This window comes from Lepidochelys kempii, chromosome 6 (genome assembly GCF_965140285.1).
Source record: "Lepidochelys kempii isolate rLepKem1 chromosome 6, rLepKem1.hap1, whole genome shotgun sequence".
Classification (NCBI taxonomy): Eukaryota; Metazoa; Chordata; order Testudines; family Cheloniidae; genus Lepidochelys; species Lepidochelys kempii.
In genome coordinates, this window is record NC_136385.1 from 57,981,273 (window position 1) to 58,002,217 (window position 20,945).

General features: G+C 43.9%; 1 protein-coding gene across 5 annotated transcripts in view; it reads left to right on the forward strand.

Moving 5' to 3' along the window:
* The window catches only part of ALKBH3 (alkB homolog 3, alpha-ketoglutarate dependent dioxygenase), a 61,993-nt gene that overhangs the window by 3,854 nt on the left and 37,194 nt on the right, over positions 1-20,945 (forward strand). For 4 of the 5 annotated variants that reach the window (XM_073348058.2, XM_073348057.2, XM_073348055.2 and 1 more), the window contains 6 exons: positions 952-1,064; positions 2,542-2,576; positions 6,993-7,040; positions 12,099-12,202; positions 15,923-16,011; positions 19,074-19,283. In XM_073348058.2, the coding sequence (XP_073204159.1) occupies positions 952-1,064; positions 2,542-2,576; positions 6,993-7,040; positions 12,099-12,202; positions 15,923-16,011; positions 19,074-19,283 (599 nt within the window). Of the gene's footprint in view, positions 1-281; positions 500-951; positions 1,065-2,541; positions 2,577-6,992; positions 7,041-12,098; positions 12,203-15,922; positions 16,012-19,073; positions 19,284-20,945 lie in introns of those variants that run through there. The other variant, XM_073348061.2, reaches the window with a different exon arrangement.

Sequence of the window (20,945 nt, forward strand, 5' to 3'; positions counted from 1 at the left end):
GTCACCTCAATGTATATTGTCTTCCACTCGTGGTTGATTCATACTGAGGATCACAGCTTGTTACCAGTTTCTCCTGTAGCACAAATTGTAGTGGTCTGAGCTGGGTATCTGGGTTCCAGTCTTGCTGATGACTAGTACCAGAGTGGGGGCGCTCAGTATCTTTCTACATGAAGTGTGAGAGCATGTGTAATTCTGTGGGCCAGTTAATGACAGAAAGGTAAGGGAAGTGTCATTTGAGAGGTAAAAATCTACAGAATTAAAATGACACCTTACTTTGCTATCACTAACTTGTCCATAGAATGAGATTTTACTACATTATACTTCCAGACTGTGATGGAATTATCTTTTTTTAGTTTGTTTGTTTTTTTTATCTTAGAAAATTACACATACAAAACTGTTAAGAGCATTGCAAACTGAAGTGCTCAGAAGATAGGAAATGCTGGAGTTAAAGTTGCCTGTATCCCCTTAATTCAGCCCCCTGGTGTGTAGATTTTTTGGGGTATGTAATAAACACATTTCCTAAATATCTTTTGAGTAGAATCATAATATTCCCTGAAGTCACACCACTCATATTTTCAGCACCATAGGGGGTGAGCTCTTTGATAGATTATGGTGAGATAGAAGAGGCTTTCCAACACAAACAATGGCCACTATGATTTTAAATGACTCACTTTTGTCAATTGGGTTGAAACAATTTTTATTTACTTCAGTTTATAAATTAGTTAAAAATGCTCCTGTCCTAGATTTTAGGTGCTTTTAATGATTATTAAAGACATGTCTGACTCTTCCCTTGCTCTTTTTTAAAACTTTGGCGTAAGGGGGGAAACCTTGAAAACTGAACAGTGATTCCGTTAGTTGTCTCTTACAAGAATATTGGGTTTGCCACATAGTGAGATGTTCATTTCGCTGATCCCACTAGTTTGCTTGAGCCTGATCTTTTCTTTGCCTTAGCTCCTGGGGCTTCTGCAGCGAGGAACCTTGTGTTAGTGGGCACTGATCAGACCTGGATGAGAAGAGAGCAGCTTCCACCCAAAAGACAATTTGTGTTTAAAGAACCAGCAGAGGTAAAAATGTAGATGGGTGTCCTGTCATCTCATCTTTTTGTTAAGTGGAAGAACAGCTTATTTTTAAAATTAGTTGGTCTTATGAGGTGTAGTTCAAGAATACTAATATCTCAGTCCAAGCTTTTGGGGCCTCTAGAACACACACTTTACAAACACATTGCATGTGTGCTTACAGAAAGCTAGGACCATCTTAACTGGCCCAAAATATTTTGATTTTTATTCTACCAATCAGTGCCACTTTGTTCAGCAGAAGCAAATAAAATACTCTGGTCTAAAGCCAGAAAAATTAGCTCTGCCTGTTGCTCCTGCTGGGAATGCTTCGTTGGCAGCATAGTCAACCCCTGATTTCTGATGGGCAGAGGAGTGTCCGATCCAAGTTTCAACCATTACCCCTTGGTATACCAGGGGATTACAGGGTAATGTGTTCACCCCAATGGGAAGTGAGTTTGATTGCTTAGCCCTATAAGACTGAAAAGGCAGTGCCTCACTTTTTTCTTGTAACTGTGCCAACATGCTCTCTGAATGGGACTACATCCTGCTTTCCTCACATGGAAGGAGGTTTACTATGATGAGGCAAACTGAAAACGGTTTAGCTGAATGGGCCCTCCAAGAGCGACATTTACTTGAAGGAGAGAAGCTGGTCTCACTGAGACAATGAAATGATTATCAGGACAGCATGGTTGCTGATGACTTCCATTCTAGACCTAAGCCCTACTACGTAGGTGTCGACTACATGGGTGCTCTGGGGATTAAGCACCCATCCAAAAAAAATAGGGGGGTGCTCAGTACCCATGAGCCACCAATAGGTGGCAGTAGCATGTATGTGGCTCACAGTGAAACAGAAGACAGAACGCCTCCACCAGCAAAATCAAAAGTTAGCGCCTGTTCCCCCTCCCCTTCCTTTCTGTTGCAATGGTAAAGATTAAACCACTTCTGGCTTTCACAGGAGACAACCATCCCAAGCTATGCAGGGGATTTTAGACGAGTAACTCTTGCTGCCCAGTCTCTCTTTATATTTTTTTGCTGCTTGTCTGAAACTGGAGAATTGCTGAGCCCCTCCCTCCAGGGAGTCGCTTCTGATTTTTAATCTGTGAAGGCAGGGAAAGTGATTCTCCAGTCTCAGTGGGTGACCAGCAGCTATCTGAGCAAACCAGTTCTCCTCTAGCTAGCCCTACTTGCTGTAATTAGCAGGTGACTCCAAAGAAGTACTAGCTGCTGGTGGGTGTTTCAGAGTGATACTGTCACCATTTCAAAACTTCCAGAGAATATATCTGTGTGTTGATTAGCATTTCAGAACTGAGGGGCAGGCAGGTGTTGAAATCCCAAATTGGAGGTGGGAGCTGGACTAGGATCAAAGCCCCTGTGAAGGTTTTGATATCTACACAATCACCACAGGGCTAGGAGTTCAGCCCTGTATAGCTGAGGCATGTCAGCCCATTGGTGTACGTACTTATCTGGTTTTCTTGATGCCTGTCAGGTGGAACGCAAAGCTCCAGAGCCAAGAGTGATAGAGTGAGTATAATACTGGCTTCGCTACCCTCATTGTGTTACTTTCTCCTCCCCCAGCCCATGGTGGGATGGACTAGATGGGTCTTCTGCATTTCTAATTGCTATATCTGTGGAAAGAATTTTCAGTACAAAATATGATGTCCAGACTCAACTCTTTGATCCCAAACAGATTTTATATTCAGTAAAGTCCAAATCTTTTTTCATTTGTTTTAATTGTTTTGTTGGGTTTGTACAAACCAGTAGGAAAGAACAGTGGGGCTTTGTAACATAATTGGTCAGTTATACATAATGGTTTTGGATCTGTGCAAAGGAGGTAGGATCAACGCACACAGCTTTCTCCCATCCTCTTTATTCTTTTGCCATGACAATGTTGTTTCTGTGCTTCAGGTTTGTAACATGGGGATAAGGTGTTAGGTTGGGTATATTTGGAGATTTGTAATCCAAAACTAGCGTGTGTTTGGGGGCATCTCCATACTGAAGAATTTCTTTGCTTTTCAACTGAGAACAGGAGCAGAATCAAGTAAACTGTTAGGTATATTTTTAATACTTTGGTCAGTATGTTAATGGTGATGATGATGGTCCCTAGATTTAAAACCTGTTTTTCCTTCCCAACAAAGTTAGGTTGCTGTGTATGTGATTGTCAATTCTCCCTTGTTAACATATTTATCTGGAATGATCCCTAATATAAATTGTTTTGGAAGTTGCAACTTGAAATCCTAAACTTCTTGATGTAAGGGCAGATCCAGATGCAGTCAAAATTCCAGGCTACATCTGTCCCATGTTTAGTGCAAGTAGCAGGGATGGCAGATCAAACACTTTTTACCATGAGTGCTGAAGAATTGTAGCTGTTAGTAGGTATCACCATCAGACTGATAGTGGGCCTGTGTAATCAAGTTCTTCAGGCCATTGATGATCTTCCAGTGTGACATGGAGAGCTCATTCCCAGGATATGCTTATTCCTTGTGTGTCTCCTTGTGTCATCCAATCATTAAATTACAGACTTTGGAATGGAGATTTGTTTGGGGTCAAAGGAGTTTCCTTAATGGGCAGTTCCTCAGAGTTGGGTTGTAGAGCTAATTCTTAGGATACTTGGCCAGTCATTTATTATTTCTTTCAAAAATTGTAAATATTTCCCTTTATGGAATTTTACATCTGCTGTTCATGTACTAGACTAGATAGGTATTGGTTACAGAAAATTAATCCAGGTGCAGTACCAAGGTGCCCAGCACTGGTGTGGTTGAGGGAATAATTCCACTTAATGTACTCTTGTTATGGGACGTGCAGAGTTTTCTGTCCTGATTCACTGAGAAATCATTGCTCCAGGATGTTACTAAATAGCATTTCACTAGAAGCACTTAGAGAAGTCGTGAAAGTAGCTGACCTTTCAGTCTGTTTATTAAAGCTTCACAGTTCCCATTTCAGAGTGGTTGATAGAGTAATAACAGAAAGGAAAGAAAGTACAGCTGTATCCAGAGAACTTAATAAATACATAATTTTTAGAAATACATTGAAGGCCCCTCATCATGAATAGGTCGGAATATGAACAAGTGGCTGCTAGGCAGCTCTCTAACACCACATTCTACAAGCCATTACCTCTGATCCCACTGAGGGTTATTAAAAGAAACTACACAATCTGCTCAAGAAACTCCCTGAAAAAGCACAAGAACAAATCTGCACAGACACCCCTAGAACCGCAACCAGGGGTATTCTGTCTGCTACCCAAGATCCATAAACCTGGAAATCCTGGACGCCCCATCATCTCAGGCATTGGCAGCCTGACAGCAGGATTGTTTGGCTATGTAGACTCCCTCCTCAGGCTGTACGCTACCAGCACTCCTAGCTATCTTCGAGGCACCACTGACTTCCTGAGGAAACTAAAATCCATCGGTGATCTTCCAGAAAACCCCATGCTGGCCACTATGGATGTAGAAGCCCTCTACACCAACATTCCACACGAAGATGGACTATAAGCCGTCAGGAACAGTATCCCCGATGATGTCACAGCAACCCTGGTGGCTGAACTTTTTTGACTTTGTCCTCACCCATAACTATTTCACATTTGGGGACAATGCATACCTTCAAGTCTGTAAGCAAGGACTGGCCTGTCTCATCAAGGATCTACAACCTATCCTGAAGGACGATCCTTCACTCTCTCAGATTTTGGGAGACAGGCCAGTCCTTGCTTACAGACAGCCCCCCAACCTGAAGCAAATACTCACCAGCAACCACATACCACACAACAAAAACACTAACCCAGGAACCTATTGCAACAAAGCCCGTTGCCAACTCTGCCCACATGTCTATTCAGGGGACACCATCATAGGAGCTAATCACATCAGCCGCACTATCAGAGGCTCATTCACCTGCACATCTACCAATGTGATATATGCCATCATGTGTCAGCAATGCCCCTCTGCCATGTACATTGGCCAAACCAGACAGTCTCTACGTAAAAGAATAAATGGACATAAATCAGATATCAAGAATTATAACATTCAGTCGGAGAACACTTCAATCTCTCTGGTCACTCAATTTCAGACCTAAAGGTCGCAATATTAGAACGAAAAGAACGAGAGACTGCTGAATTGGAATTAATTTGCAAACTGGACACCATTAAATTAGACTTGAATAAAGACTGGGAGTGGATGGGTTATTACACAAAGCAAAACTATTTCCCATCCTGATTTCCCCCCCCCATTCCCCCCCACTGTTACTCTCACCTTCTTGTCAACTGTTGGAAATGAGCCATCCTGATTATCACTACAAAAGATTTTTTTTTTCTCCTCCTGATAATAGCTCACCTTAATTGATCACTCTCGTTATAGTGTGTATGGCAACACCCATTTTTTCATGTTGTGTATCTGTCTTCCTACCGTATTTTCCACTGCATGCATCTGATGAAGTGGGTTTTAGCCCACGAAAGCTTATGCTCAAATAAATTTGTTAGTCTCTAAGGTGCCACAAGTACTCCTTGTTTTTTTTGCTGATACAGATTAATACGGCTACCACTCTGAAACCTGGCCATTTTCAATTGTTCTACTTCTGTTTGAGGGGGGTCTGGGTGGAGGAGTCCGCAGCTGCCATTATGAAAATCTGGCAAGCAGGACAGAGTTCATATAATGCCCTTTTCCTCACTAAATCTCTGTACTGTATTGCACAGGTCTTTCGGGATTACTGCTTTGGCAGTCCTCATAAACACGTCATGATGTGCAATACACGGTTCATTAAATATCACTTTTCTCACCATTATATAGGTTAGACTCTGTGGGCATGCAAATGTGCACAGTGCTGTACAGTAAATAATTGTGCAGCACAAATCAGAGTTCCTGCCCCAAAGAATGTACATTCTAAAGCAAGAGTGTGATGTAGTTGATAGAGCAGAAGACTGAATCAGGAGAGGTGAATTATATTGCTTTTTCTATTACTCACTTGCCCAAAGCTACAGAGCAAGTCGCTTTAACTCTCTGTACTTAATTTTCTCCTTTGAAAATGAGGATGATGATATATACCTCACAGACAGCATAATTAATGATCTACACTTTTGGATTCTTGGACAGAAGTGATGTACAAGTGCAAAGTCTTGTTTGTTAATAAAGTTACTGCAAAACATCATACATGGATTGGGTGTGGATGCAAAATCAAATGTATGGTACTCTGAAGCATTTCCTCCACATACATTTACTACAAGTCTCTGAGGGAGGAAGGAGGTGGGTAATTGTGATTAGCAGGCTGTTCAGGCACATGGGACAGCATGAAGTTTGGAGCTAGTGAAGGAAACAATGGAAGTAGTTGAGAGACAAGCTCAGGCAGACCATTTATAGACAAATATCTGCACTTCACAGCAATGCAGCTGGTAGCTGACAGAAGAACTATTTTACCTCATGCAGCAGTTAAAATGTCATTTTCAAATCTATCACCTAGTTTATATGTGGCACGTAGCACTTCCCACGGCATATTTATTTTGCTGCGCTAGATAAAATGAGGGCAGCTGCCATCTAACTCAAGTTCCTGACTGTGGTCTCCTCAGCATGAGCCAGACTCTGTGTGTTTATATTATGTATTTGGAAGGAGAACAGGGCCGTGAGGTCCCTTTTCCTTTAGCTCCCCTCCATCGTCCCTCTCTACTTTTTGCTGGAACCTGTAAACTCTGTAGTGAGTATTTGGCCAGAATGGAGGCTCCCACAAGCAATGCGAGGTGATCTGTGAGGGTAGAGCATGTTGCTTCCACAGCACTCCCAGCTTCTCTGGCTTCCTTCTTCCTAGTGTCATTGCCCCTTCATGGTAGTATGTTGCACTGCCCTTAGACCCCATTCCTTAACCCAGGTTTGCATATGACTGGACCATGCATAGTCATCCATATGTATTATCTGTTTCTTGTATTTCATCCACCTGATGGCTGTTTCCTCTCCATGTCCTCAGTGAACAGGGCCTGCATGAGATCAGCACGTTGCCAACAGGAGTGTCTCGGTAAGTTGATTACTCAATAGCAACCAACATGCTTAAAAAATAATGTAATGGCATTCAGTCTTTCGAAGACTCCACTGGGATTTTGGTGATGCAGAGGATGGCTCTGGCAGGGATGTTGTTTCTCCCATGCCACCTTATGTGTAAGATGGTGCTGGAGGGAGGATTCTGGCCCCTGGCTTAACTGGTACATCAGGCTGCAGTGATGTGGTTAATTCTGAGCAGCATGGAAAAAGTTAGGAATCTGTTATTGGTGTAAGTGAAAATGAATTTATGCAGGTTATTAGTGTGTTCAACTTCCAGTGGTATAGAGGAATAGATAAAGTGGCCTTGATTGATTAGTCCATACCCTAATGTAGGTCACTATAAACTCTTGGGGCAGTAGTCTTCATTTTTTCATTTTGGAATCATCACAACCCTGATGTTACCAGGAGCAGGATGTTAGGTGATGCAGAGTATCTTACTGTTACTGAACTAGCACTTCCCTCTGACCTGGTAATTATCAAACACAAACCAAGAAGGGACACATCACTCTGTCAGTCAGGAAGGATAATTGAGCAGTAACAGAGTAGGCCCAGAGCATTTCTTGACCATTTAATTGTATTATGGTCCAAGATACGTATTATCCTCAGCTGGTCGTTATTCCGCAGGAAACAGCCCAGGCTGCAGTCTTTATTGCTAATCTAAAGAAAGATGCCGGGGAAAGGTTTAACCTCTCTCTTTATTCGTTTCATGTGTAAATGCCCTGTGTTGCTGCGTATACAATGGGCATTTCTAGGCAATTAACATCCTGTGGGTTAGCCAATCTGGTATTGAGATTTTGTTCTGTGTATCAGCTAAAAAGAACGTGTTAGGATTCTGGGTTGAAGCATATTTCAATAAAGTGATTTGGAATCTCTCAAGTCATCTTTCTCAAAGAGAGAATCTCTGTAAAAATGTATATATTATACAGTTTTATAGACATTTACAAAGTTCTCTGAACAGCCTCCCCACCCCTTTGTAAATGTTTACATACTTATAACTGCCCTCCCTATCTCTGTAACTGCATGTGTCCCTGGGAGTCACAGCAGTGTAACAGAGGGTCATACTAATGGCTAGAGCCCTGCAAATCTGTGAATATCCACTTTATATCCACTGATCATTTTTGTGGATTGCATATCAGATACAGATACAAATTTTGTATCGGTGTAGGGCTCTATTAATGGCCTACGGAGCCTTGGTACAACAGGATCCAGCTTTTTAACAGGCTGCTAATAGTTGACTAACGATAAGAAGGTCTTCAGGCTTCTCACCCTTTCAGATGACTACCCCTTTTTATTGCTGATGGAATGTAGGTATATTTCAGCAACAGTTCCACTTGTAACTGGTATATCTGGTAGCAGTAGGTGCTTATTTGAGAAAATACTTTTTAGCACTTCTTCTAATCCAAAACAGAAGTCACACATTTAGGCGATGTAATGGGTGCAGAAGACACTCGTCCACATTTCCAGTGATCTGTGATCACAACTCTGTGCTAAGGAAATGAAACTCATTCCATACACAGCCATCATGTCAATAAAAACTTCTAGGTAGTCCAGAACAAGGCACTCCATGGCTTGTTGTATCACACAGGCCAAGCTTGCTGCCAGTCCAGAAATGCCTGCAAAAGCCATGAGAACAGTCCTGATGCGACGTTCTAGATCCTCTACATGGAAGAACTCAACAAATCCCTCTGAGCTTCTTTGGTTAGCTAGCCATTCTTGTTTGTATGTGACTAGTAGGAATCGTTGTCATCACAGATGTGCTTGTGTGTGGATGCAATTCTCTTGGCTTACGCTTTTCAGATTTACTGAAAGAAACAAGGATCACAATTCTACCTGTTTGTTATTCCATCACTGAAAATGTAGGTTGTAACTGCAGACATACTGACTTTAGATCTTCCTAATTCTTGAGCTTCTAGCTTCTGAAGCATCGTAGAATCATAGAATATCAGGCTTGGAAGGGACCTCAGGAGGTCATCTGGTCCAACCCCCTGCTCAAAGCAGGGCCAATCTCCAATTTTTGCCCCACATCCCTAAATGGCTCCCTCAAGGATTGAACTCACAACCCTGGGTTTAGCAGGCCAATGCTCAAACCACTGAGCTATCCCTCCCAGCCATCACAGGGATCCTCCCGGCTCCTGCCTGCCAACTTCTTGTTAGGATTCTAGTCTTTTCTGATTAGACAGAGATTTAGGTGCATTAGGATAGTAATACTCTAGGCCTCTAAAATGGTCTCTGAATATTTGAGAGATCTCTGAGGTTACAGGGACAAACCATCCCAATGAGTCGAAAGAATAGTAAATATGGCAGGCGACCAGCTTGGCTTAATGGTGAAATCCTAGCGGATCTTAAACATAAAAAAGAAGCTTACAAGAAGTGGAAGGTTGGACATATGACCAGGGAAGAGTATAAAAATATTGCTCGGGCATGTAGGAATGTTATCAGGAGGGCCAAATCGCACCTGGAGCTGCAGCTAGCCAGAGATGTCAAGAGTAACAAGAAGGGTTTCTTCAGGTATGTTGGCAACAAGAAGAAAGCCAAGGAATGTGTGGGCCCCTTACTGAATGAGGGAGGCAACCTAGTGACAGAGGATGTGGAAAAAGCTAATGTACTCAATGCTTTTTTTGCCTCTGTTTTCACTAACAAGGTCAGCTCCCAGACTGCTGCGCTGGGCATCACAACATGGGGAAGAGATGGCCAGCCCTCTGTGGAGATAGAGGTGGTTAGGGACTATTTAGAAAAGCTGGACGTGCACAAGTCCATGGGGCCGGACGAGTTGCATCCGAGAGTGCTGAAGGAGTTGGCGGCTGTGATTGCAGAGCCATTAGCCATTATCTTTGAAAACTCGTGGCGAACCGGGGAAGTCCCGGATGACTGGAAAAAGGCTAATGTAGTGCCAATCTTTAAAAAAGGGAAGAAGGAGGATCCTGGGAACTACAGGCCAGTCAGCCTCACCTCAGTCCCTGGAAAAATCATGGAGCAGGTCCTCAAAGAATCAATCCTGAAGCGCTTGCATGAGAGGAAAGTGATCAGGAACAGCCAGCATGGATTCACCAAGGGAAGGTCATGCCTGACTAATCTAATCGCCTTTTATGATGAGATTACTGGTTCTGTGGATGAAGGGAAAGCAGTGGATGTATTGTTTCTTGACTTTAGCAAAGCTTTTGACACGGTCTCCCACAGTATTCTTGTCAGCAAGTTAAGGAAGTATGGGCTGGATGAATTCACTATAAGGTGGATAGAAAGCTGGCTAGATTGTCTGGCTCAACGGGTAGTGATCAATGGCTCCATGTCTAGTTGGCAGCCGGTATCGAGTGGAGTGCCCCAAGGGTCGGTCCTGGGGCCGGTTTTGTTCAATATCTTCATAAATGATCTGGAGGATGGTGTGGATTGCACTCTCAGCAAATTTGCGGATGATACTAAACTGGGAGGAGTGGTAGATACCCTGGAGGGCAGGGATAGGATACAGAAGGACCTAGACAAATTGGAGGATTGGGCCAAAAGAAATCTGATGAGGTTCAATAAGGATAAGTGCAGGGTCCTACACTTAGGACGGAAGAACCCAATGCACAGCTACAGACTAGGGACCGAATGGCTAGACAGCAGTTCTGCGGAAAAGGACCTAGGGGTGACAGTGGACGAGAAGCTGGATATGAGTCAGCAGTGTGCCCTTGTTGCCAAGAAGGCCAATGGCATTTTGGGATGTATAAGTAGGGGCATAGCGAGCAGATCGAGGGACGTGATCGTTCCCCTCTATTCGACATTGGTGAGGCCTCATCTGGAGTACTGTGTCCAGTTTTGGGCCCCACACTTCAAGAAGGATGTGGATAAATTGGAGAGAGTCCAGCGAAGGGCAACAAAAATGATTAGGGGACTGGAACACATGAGTTATGAGGAGAGGCTGAGGGAGCTGGGATTGTTTAGCCTGCAGAAGAGAAGAATGAGGGGGGATTTGATAGCTGCTTTCAACTACCTGAAAGGGGGTTCCAAAGAGGATGGCTCTAGACTGTTCTCAATGGTAGCAGATGACAGAACGAGGAGTAATGGTCTCAAGTTGCAGTGGGGGAGGTTTAGATTGGATATTAGGAAAAACTTTTTCACTAAGAGGGTGGTGAAACACTGGAATGCGTTACCTAGGGAGGTGGTAGAATCTCCTTCCTTAGAGGTTTTTAAGGTCAGGCTTGACAAAGCCCTGGCTGGGATGATTTAACTGGGAATTGGTCCTGCTTTGAGCAGGGGGTTGGACTAGATGACCTTCTGGGGTCCCTTCCAACCCTGATATTCTATGATTCTATGATTCTATTTATTTATAATCTGACCTGCCAGCGGTGGAGCAAAGACAGCTGTTTTCTCTTCTTTACTTATATTAAGATGATCTGTCTAGTTCTACTTTTCATTCATTTATATCCTTTTCCTGGTCAAAGCTGTGATATCCTGTGACCTAATAAGAAAGCCAGACAGGTAACTTCACCCCTATTTTCTGCTGACAGATGAATGCATGGTGGCTACATTGTATGGTTAAAGAAGGGATGCTGAAAAATTTTAGGTATGAAATTTGACTTGCTTTAAAATAATGAAAATATGAGCAGATAACAGTCTATGTCCTTTTAGTTGAGTTTACTTTTGGGGTTAATACTCATAAAATCTCACATTGTGCTGCATTGTGCTAGGATATAGTGGCTAGAATTTTTAAACTGTGGCTAGTGATTTTGGCTACCTCTGTTTCTGGGTACCCAGCCAGAGAGATCTTAGAGAGGGTGGATTTTCAAAAGGGGCTGAGCACCTACCTTCTAAACCCTGGCCTTTGTAACTCATCTCCTATTGGTCACCTGAAAATGGAGGCACCCAAAATCATAAGACACCTTTGAAAATCTTGGCCTGTTTCTACAGGAGGTATAATTGTATTTAAATGCAGTCCTGCATTATCTGCTGACATCTGCACTATTAACCCTTGAAATTGGAGTATTTAATAAAAACCCAGGTATATGCACAGGATACGTTTCTTTCTTCCTCTCTTCAATCTGTAACTTTTCTGCACTAGGGTTCGTTTGATTCCTGGCTTCATTGACTCAAAACAAGCTGACTGGATGTTTGAACAACTGCTCCAAGAGATCCCTTGGAGGCAGAGAACTCACCTCAGGCAGGGTAAATGTGCAGTATTTCTTAATGTAATTACCTTGACTCCTATGTCAAAATCCTTACTCTTGCTTTCATTTCCTATCACCTTGACTGTTAGAATTCCTTTGTCTCTTCCCTCCCAAGTCTCAGTTTTCCAGACTCACATGTAGAGGGTGCTGTGGCTCAGTTTTTACATATCTAAAGAGGCATGTCCGCATCATCCTATCCTCAAACAACTCTGTGATGCCCCATTAATTCCAGATCAAAGTGAAAATTACCCTCCTAGAACTGCTCTGCTCTGTCCCTTCAAACATTCTCACCACTGATGTTGCTAGTCTTCTCCTCTGCAGTCCCTGCTTTTTTCTCTCTCTCCACACATCATCTCTCATTTAAAATCTCAGCTGTAAATAATTCTCTTCTCCCTTGTCTTTGACGATTACATTTTCTTTGTCTGCTTCTATTCTATTTTATTTAATTCTGTAAAGCATTTTGGTTGCAATTTGTTAGACTGCAGAACACAGCCTTACTTTAGACTGATGTGTGCAGTAAGCCTGTAAAATACCTGCTATTCCAGTTGTGTGCACTGGGAGGCACCTGTGCTATTTCTTAGCTGCTGTTACTCAGCACTGGGCACAAGGTTATAATGTTATCTAGCTGGTATAGAACAGGCCCAGAGAACCCTTATCCTAGTCCTGCCAACCGAGCCATTGGTCCTGAACAAACCTGTTCAAAGCCTGCATTTCTTCTTTGAGTGCTTGCTCATGTCTATTCTATACGAGGTGTGTGTGCTCGCCACATGCACCGGTGCTGAAAGTTTTTTCTCTCAGCAGTATCCGTAGGGGACCAGCGGTGGCACCCCCTCAAGTGGCACCCGCATGGCATGGTATAAGGGGTGCCACCGGCTCCCCCCACCCTCAGTTCCTTCTTGCCACCAGTGACGGTGCTGGAACTTCTGCTGCTTCGGCTAACAAGTTCTTGCGAACTTTCAAAACCTGTAATATAGTTGTATATAGTTAGTAGTTCTTAGTTACCCTTAGTAGTAGTTCTCAACTCTTCGTTAGTCCTGAACGGGACTCAGCCAGGTGATGGAGCATGCCCCGGTCCCCAGGCTTTAAGCCCTGCGATTGCTGCCAACGGCCTACGCCTGTTAGTGATCCACTTACCAGCTGCCTAAGATGCTTAGGCAAAGGGCACATAAGTGACAAGTGCCATATCTGCAAGTCCTTCAAACCATCCCTGGCTCGTGAAGGGCAGCTCCAGGTCTCAAGTCCAAAGGGATGCTGCGGTGCTTCAAGCAACACTCCGCTTTCTGGGCCTACTGGTGAATGACAAAAAGTTGATGTTGGTGCTAGTGCAGAGGATGGAGTTCATTGGAGCAGTCCTCGACTCTACCTGCACCAAGGCATTCCTGCTGCTGAAAATGTTCCACATGATGGCGAACCTCATCGAGGAAGTCTCCACGTTCCCTCTGACTACAGCCAGGGTCTGTCTGCGCCTGCTGGGCCACATGGCAGCTTGCACTTACATGGCCTACCATACCAGGCTCTGGATGCAGCCCCTGCAACAATGGTTCGTGATGGTCTATTCCCAGTCCTGAGACCCCCTGGAGAAGATCATTACCATTCTCCAGGTGATACTTAGCTCACTGCGATGGTGGACCAACAGGACAATCCTTGAAGGGGTTCCGTTAGACAACCCTCCTCACTGCATTGAGTTGGTATCAGACGCCTCGGACCTCGGCTGAGGGCACATCTCGGCAACCTCCAGACACAAGGGATGTCATCCCTGGAGGAGGCATGGTTACATATAGACGTCAAAGAGCTCCAAGCAGTCCAGCTGGCGTGCAGATTCTTCTTGGCCCACCTGTCGGGCAAGGTGGTACAAGTCCTGACCGACAACAGGGCTGGCGAGACGCTTCCTGAGGTGCGGGCTCCCCTCCCGCAGTGGGATTTTAGCTTGGTCCTCTCTAGGCTCACTAGCCTGCCCTTTGAACCACTGGGTTCCTGCTCCCTTTCCCATCTGTCATGGAAGGTCGCATTCCTGGTGGCGGTGGGGTCGGCGAAAAGGGTCTTGGAAATTAAAGCCTTGACCTCAGAACCGCTGTACATGGTCTTCTACAAAGATAAGATTCAGTTGTGGCCGCACCCAGCCTTCCTACCAAAGGTGGTCTCCACCTTCCATATGAACCAGGACATTTTCCTCCCAGTGTTCTGTCCCAAACTACACAAGACCAGTGAAGAGAGGTGTCTTGATGCCCTGGACATCCAGAGGGCCTTGGCTTCTTACTTAGAACGTACCAAGCCTTTCCGAAAATCGACTCAGCTCTTCATCGCTACAGCAAATTTCCTCACAAAGGATTTCCAGTTGGATTACTTCATGCATAAGGACCTGTTACGACCTGGCAAGGGTTCTGCCGCTGCTGATTGTCAGAGCCCACTCGAAGAGAGCGCAGGCATCTTCGGCGGCCTTCCTGGAATACATCCCTATCCAGGACATCTGTAAAGTCTCAACGTGGTCCTCTGTTTGCACGTTTACCACTCATTATGCCATCACTCAGCAAGCCAGGGATGACGCTGGGTTTGGCAGAGCTGTGTTGCAATCTACACCTACGTGAACTCCTACCCCTCTCCAGAGGTACTGCTTTAGAGTCACCTAATATGGAATGGACATGAGCAAGCCCTCGAAGAAGAAACCTGGTGTTCTTCGAGATGTGTTAGAATCCTAGAATATCAGGGTTGGAAGGGACCTCAGAGGGTCATCTGGTCCAACCTCCTGCTCAAAGCAGGGCCAATCCCCAACTAAATCGTCCGGATAGCATGTTGCTCATGTCCATTCCACAACCCGCCCTCCTTCCCCACTGTCGGAGTTTCCAGCAAGAAGGAACTGAGGGTGGTGGGAGCCATTGGGGCCCCTTATACCGCACTCTATGCAGGCGCCACTCCAGGGGGTGCCAGAGCCAGTCCCCTATGGATACTGCTGAGGGAAAAATTCCCGGCACCGGTGCATGTGGTGAGCGCGCACATCTCGAAGAACACCAGTTACGGAAAAGGTAACTGTCTTTTTTTTTTATTGAGGAATACTAAAGGGAGTGCAGAATGGTAACAGTTACATATCAAACATGTTAAGTAACCACTAAGATAATTCTGTCACAAGTTGAAGAGGCCGAAAGTGCTTTTATCCTGTTTTAGGATCAAACCACACACTAGGAATATCTGGCAAAATGTACTGATTAGCCCAGCTGCACACAGCTTATGTTTTACTTCACCAGTGCTCCCTCCACCTTCCCATTGCTCCATCCTTTTCAGTAGACATTCCCTAAAACTGATGCGAATGTTTTGGGCATCATTGCAAAGTTTAAACTAGAAGAAAGCAAAGCAACCCAGAGGTACAGGTAAAGCTTCAGGTTGGTCTCACCATCCATACCTCACCCCAGTGTGCCTACCTGTTGTAGCACAGAAGATGAGAGATTCTGCATGGTTCTGAGACCTCTGCAAGGCATGGACCCCACACAGAGAAACTTAGAATTTCAGACCTATTTCTGAATGTCCTTGTTTAATTGGGCACCATTTAGACTCTTCATGGAGGGCTGAGCACATTTTAGGGGCCACCTTTTAATTTTTGGTGAGAAGGTTATTGCTTCTTGATTATCACTTGCAAGAAGTTTCCTGATGATCTTGCACTTTCACCTCTTCACTTCCTAGCCAATTGATACCTGATTTGTAAAGTTTTCCTATTGTTCTTTCTTAGATCTATCTTACAAGGAGCCCAGACTTACTTCCTGGTATGGGGAACTTCCTTACACTTACTCCAGGTTAACAATGCAGCCAAATCCTAATGTACGTATTAATTGATGATGGCTTTTTCTTTGTAGATTGCAGTAATAACTTTTTTTTAAAGTCTTTTTAAAAGATAGACAGACATTTGCACTGTGATCTGACCTGATTTATGATCACCAAAGTAGGTCAATGGCGTATGTGCTTGCTTTATGGAGTTTCATTTCTTGTAGATTTATTCAGACTTTTAATTTAGCACTTCGATGAGGAAACTTTTCTGGTGGTAGGGGACTAGCAATCACTACTCCTGAGTTCTATTCCAGGTCCTGTTTTGTGTCACTATCTGACCTTGGGCATGTCTTTGAACCATTCTGTATGCTTCCGAGACAATATAATATTATTGATAATAGATAAACTCCCTTTAAGAAACTTTAAAAATAAACACTTCTTGATTCTTCTTTAGGCAGCATTCAGCCACATTCTTACTGCATGTGTGAGTGTAATCAGATTAGTACACATGACCTGTCTTTTTTGCAAGATCAGACTGTACTCTATAATTTCCCACGCCATTTTGCTATTTTAGAAGGGTCAGAAACTTTGCTAAGTGACTTGTTGACTTTTTGTTCATGCTCAGTCACACTCTGTCAACCTGCTGTCCATTTGGACTGTCTCCAGACATTGCTTTGTTTGGAATTTCCATGGCAATAGACTCCCATGTTTCAAGGCATAAATTAAGAATAACTAGTAAGAACTATGTTACATGAGAGAGTGCTTCTGTCGAGTCCCAGATATCTTCTTTGCTGCCAAGGAAAGATATGTCCGAACAAAGCAGAATTTGAGGGAAATGGGATTTTGTGCACAGTCCTTGAATAAACAATCTGCGATGGAAGGGTCTGGCAGTCATGGTAATGCTTTAGTAAAGGCTGTGTAATTTAGGATGGAAAAATACAGACAGCCCATTGGTTGGGATGTATTCAGTTACGTAGTGTTTTATTTAAATCTTTTTCTAGAAAGAGGTGGTGAAGTCTGGATGGCTTTGGAGGTTGGCAATGCCATATGGAGCCTTTCACCTGCAGATCAGTTGTTCAAATCTAGCTCAGAATAGCTAAGAAGTGAAAGCTATTACCAATTGGTGGGGGTTTAGCATGAGGTTAGAGATGAGGCAAGGTGGTGGGTTAGTATGAGGAAAACTTGCCTACCATTGCGTGTGATGTACTTCTTCTATGGAAAGGCAAAGACCCTCAGTCAGACTGTCAGTCTGATTCTCTCTCTCCCCTCCCCTTTTCTGAGTCCTCTGCAGCTGGGGATTTCCCTGGTGTGAAGAAATCCCCAGGTGGCATAAAGTCTGCATAGCTCTGGCAATCCCTGCCTGGCAGAACAGGACCATTACTACCAGTGTATTTTAAAGCAATCTCAGGATCCAGGCAGAGGGCTAGAGGTTTAGAGCATAGCTTAGCCACACACAAGTATCAGGTCCTGAATGTTTGATTTGTAGCAGAAGCATCACCCCTCCTTTTAATAATAATAATAATAATAATATAATTGTGGGGATAATAGGAACTTGAAACCCTCCCAAGTGCAATAAGTTCTTATGGTTGTGTGAATCATGGTATTAGAAAAATGTTTCCTTGTAAGCAGTGAAATATTTGGTAACCTGGTAACCTTTCATAACAAGAGGACTTCAGTTACTGCTCATTTACAGTGGAGTTCCTGTTGAATCGCACATTCACATCCACATTTCTGCCTGATGAGGTGGCTGAGGGGACTATTGTCAGAGTGGAAATCAAAGAAACCCAGTAATGATCAGGCAGTTACTAGAAAGTGGTGCTGGTAATTCCTCATGAGCCCTCTCCTGTCAGTTCATTTCATATTCCTCACAAACTGTAATCCTGGAGATCCAATAGTTTTCTCTTCAGGCATCCCACTTGTTAAATGTGACATGTCAATGCAATAAACTCCCTGAACTGCCAGCTATTTTCATAGATAATCCTTCACATGGCACCTAGGTATTGAGGTGGTGACTGAACTAGAAATACGTGGGATAGATAAGAATGCTGTGATTAGGTTCCAATGCCAGAGCCAGTAGACAAACGGATCTCTGGTGAACATGAAGGAGGCAATGTAGTCTTGTAATTAGAGGGGGAGACTGGGAACCAAAACTCCTGGGTTCTATTCCGTCCTCTGCCACTGACTTGAATAAATCCCTGAACCCCATGTGCCTCAATGTTTCCACTTATATAATGGGGGTAATGATTCTGACATATCTCATTGGGGTAAAAAACTTAGTTACTGGCTAAAAGCGCTATGAGACCCTCAAATGAAAGGCATGATATAAATGTGTAAAATCATTGTTAAATACCCACGATGCATTGGAAGCAATTACAGTAGAATTTGTATAATTGCTATAGACTCTGGGCACAGAAATATGTTAACAGTACAATGGCTGTAGTTCATGGAGATTGAGATCCACTTATTTGTTCAATCACTTTATAGCATAAACTATTAGAACATTAAAATCAAAACAAAGAAGGTGAGTTGGACTCATTAAGCAGTACTATTAGAGCAGGGAATGCAGGGACACAGAGTGGCAACGTTATGCCAGCACTCACTGTGTATTCCTGGTGAACAACTCCAGGCTTCATGTGCCAGTTAGCCACTCGTTCCAGTTGCTGGGATATATTGCAGTTCAGCGTTCTTTAGTCATCATCTCTGTTAGCAGCCATAGTGTTTATTCCTGGGCCCCTTAAGCAGATTTCATTCTCTCCGTTAACCAGGAGGGGTGGAGCAGCCACATTGCTCTGAAAGGCCAGATGGCCATGCGAGGCAGAATGGCAGCGTGGCCTGCGTATCGAAATAGCAATGGCTCAGTGCTAACATGACCACACAGAGCAGAAGGGCTGCACTTCTGCTGCACTGGAAGCATGTACTAAAAGTTTAGGAGAGGCTTCATGTTTATTATGCAAAAATATTGTGGGCCTTGTACCCCTTCCAATCCCTGTGATTTTGCCTTTGCTTTAATTCTCTGGTACCCTGAAACTTTCCCCCTTCTGTACTGCACTTTCGCCAGTGCATCTACCCTACCTCCTGCTCTTCTCCCTATGACTACTTTGCTGTGCTGATTGCAGTGGCATCCTCTGCTGACCATGCTGAAGGAGCACATCGAAAAGGCCACAGGTCACACTTTCAACTCTCTGCTCTGCAATCTGTACCGAAACGAGAAGGACAGTGTCGACTGGCATAGTGATGATGAGCCATCACTGGGGAGAAACCCTGTCATTGCCTCGCTCAGCCTTGGTGCCACCCGAATCTTTGAGATGAGGAAGAAACCCCCTCCTGTAAGTGTTTTCTTACTCTCCCCTTCATTCTCGTTTTCTCAGGTCTTGGGATCTAGATAGCAATGTGAGGTTCCCATCACTAGTAAAGAGCAGCTCCGGTGGATGTCCAGTACATAAAAGACCTTTTTACCACCTGCCACCCCCTGGCTCTCGTGTATGAGTGAGTAGTGAGAGATAATGGACTAGGGGCGAGAAAGAGGAGAGCGATTTAATTTCTTTCTCTGTGATGCCAAACTGCCTCCTCATACCTCTCAAATTAAGCAGTGTCTGAGCCAGGCCATTACTTGGATGGGCACCTCCTTGCACTCCCCCTGATTCTGCAGGGAATGGTATTGATGATTAAGTAGGTAACACTCTCCCATCTGAGTCAAGGCTGACCCAGCTGTGTTGGGAATGCTGTGCTTTCAGAAGAGCTGACATCCTCATGAGTTGCAAAACTGAGGTCTTGACCATTTGTGGTCATAAAAGATTCTCTGGTAAAAGTAATGGATCAGTCCGGTATCCTGATCTGACTGTATTTTGACTTTGGGCAGTTACATTCTGCCACCTTCTTCTTCCCTGTCTCTCCTAAACTGTTATGTGCTATTATTGTGTAATGTTAAATTGCTTCTGCATTTGAAGTGCAATGCAGTGAAGTGATTCTGCACTGCATTCTGCAGTGGTGGGTGGAGTGCTTTTATATAGTTTGCAAGCACTTTGGGATGAAAGTGCTGTCTACATGTAAAATGTTGCTGTTGGCTTTGAATACATTGACGCAGAAAGCAATGTAGAAAACTACTAAACTATCAGGAAAAACTTCATGTAGCTGTGTGGACAATTTTGTTGCAAAAGTCAAGTTCACAACTGGATTCTGCTTGGGAGGAGTAAATTACATGAGTCACCTTTCATACTAATTTTCCCCACTCATCTCTTCCTCAGTTCAATATTTCCCTGACTGCCAAACAGGTGAGGTCACACACACCAGTACAGTGCATCAGTGGCCATATTAGTGTGTAATGTTCTGATGACAGGAAGAGTCAACAAGAGACTCCTTTGGGAAGCTTTAGTTGGTGGCAGGATTGACTAGATGCAGGGAATATTTCTTTTGTAGTGTCAGGGTTTAGTGAAGTTCACTGAAATTCAGTGTGAACTGTGCAGTTTTCCCTTAGCACTTGAAAGAAGCATCCTAAATGTACACAGCCTCTGGGCAAGCCTTCTATTCATTCTCAGCTTCTGGAAATTTGTTCACTGTGCGGAAAGGAGAGAATCCCGCCCACTCCATACAAGTTTGACTGTTGCCTTTAATTTGATAGAACAGTTTCTTATACAATACAGTGTGCAGCAAAGTATGATTTCCTAATAAATATATCCCTGAGGGCCCACTCGTTCCTTTCCTCAATATCCCTATCCCAAGGCTCCTGAATCTTAGTTAGTAAATGAAGCGTATTCCTTTGCTTTGAAAGTGTCACATTCCTGGCAACATCAGTTGCTGGAAAAATACTGGAACTGTTTACATCTTAGAATCACAGTATCTTTCTGACACCCTCTGTTTTTTCTGCTCCTTGTCAATATGTCTCCATGAGATGTGCTATGGAGCTTTTCTGGCATGGTGATGATCTATTGGGGCCAGGGATTTTGAGTGGTATAAAGTTTGGCTGTGTTCTCAGAGAGGTTGGAGCCGGA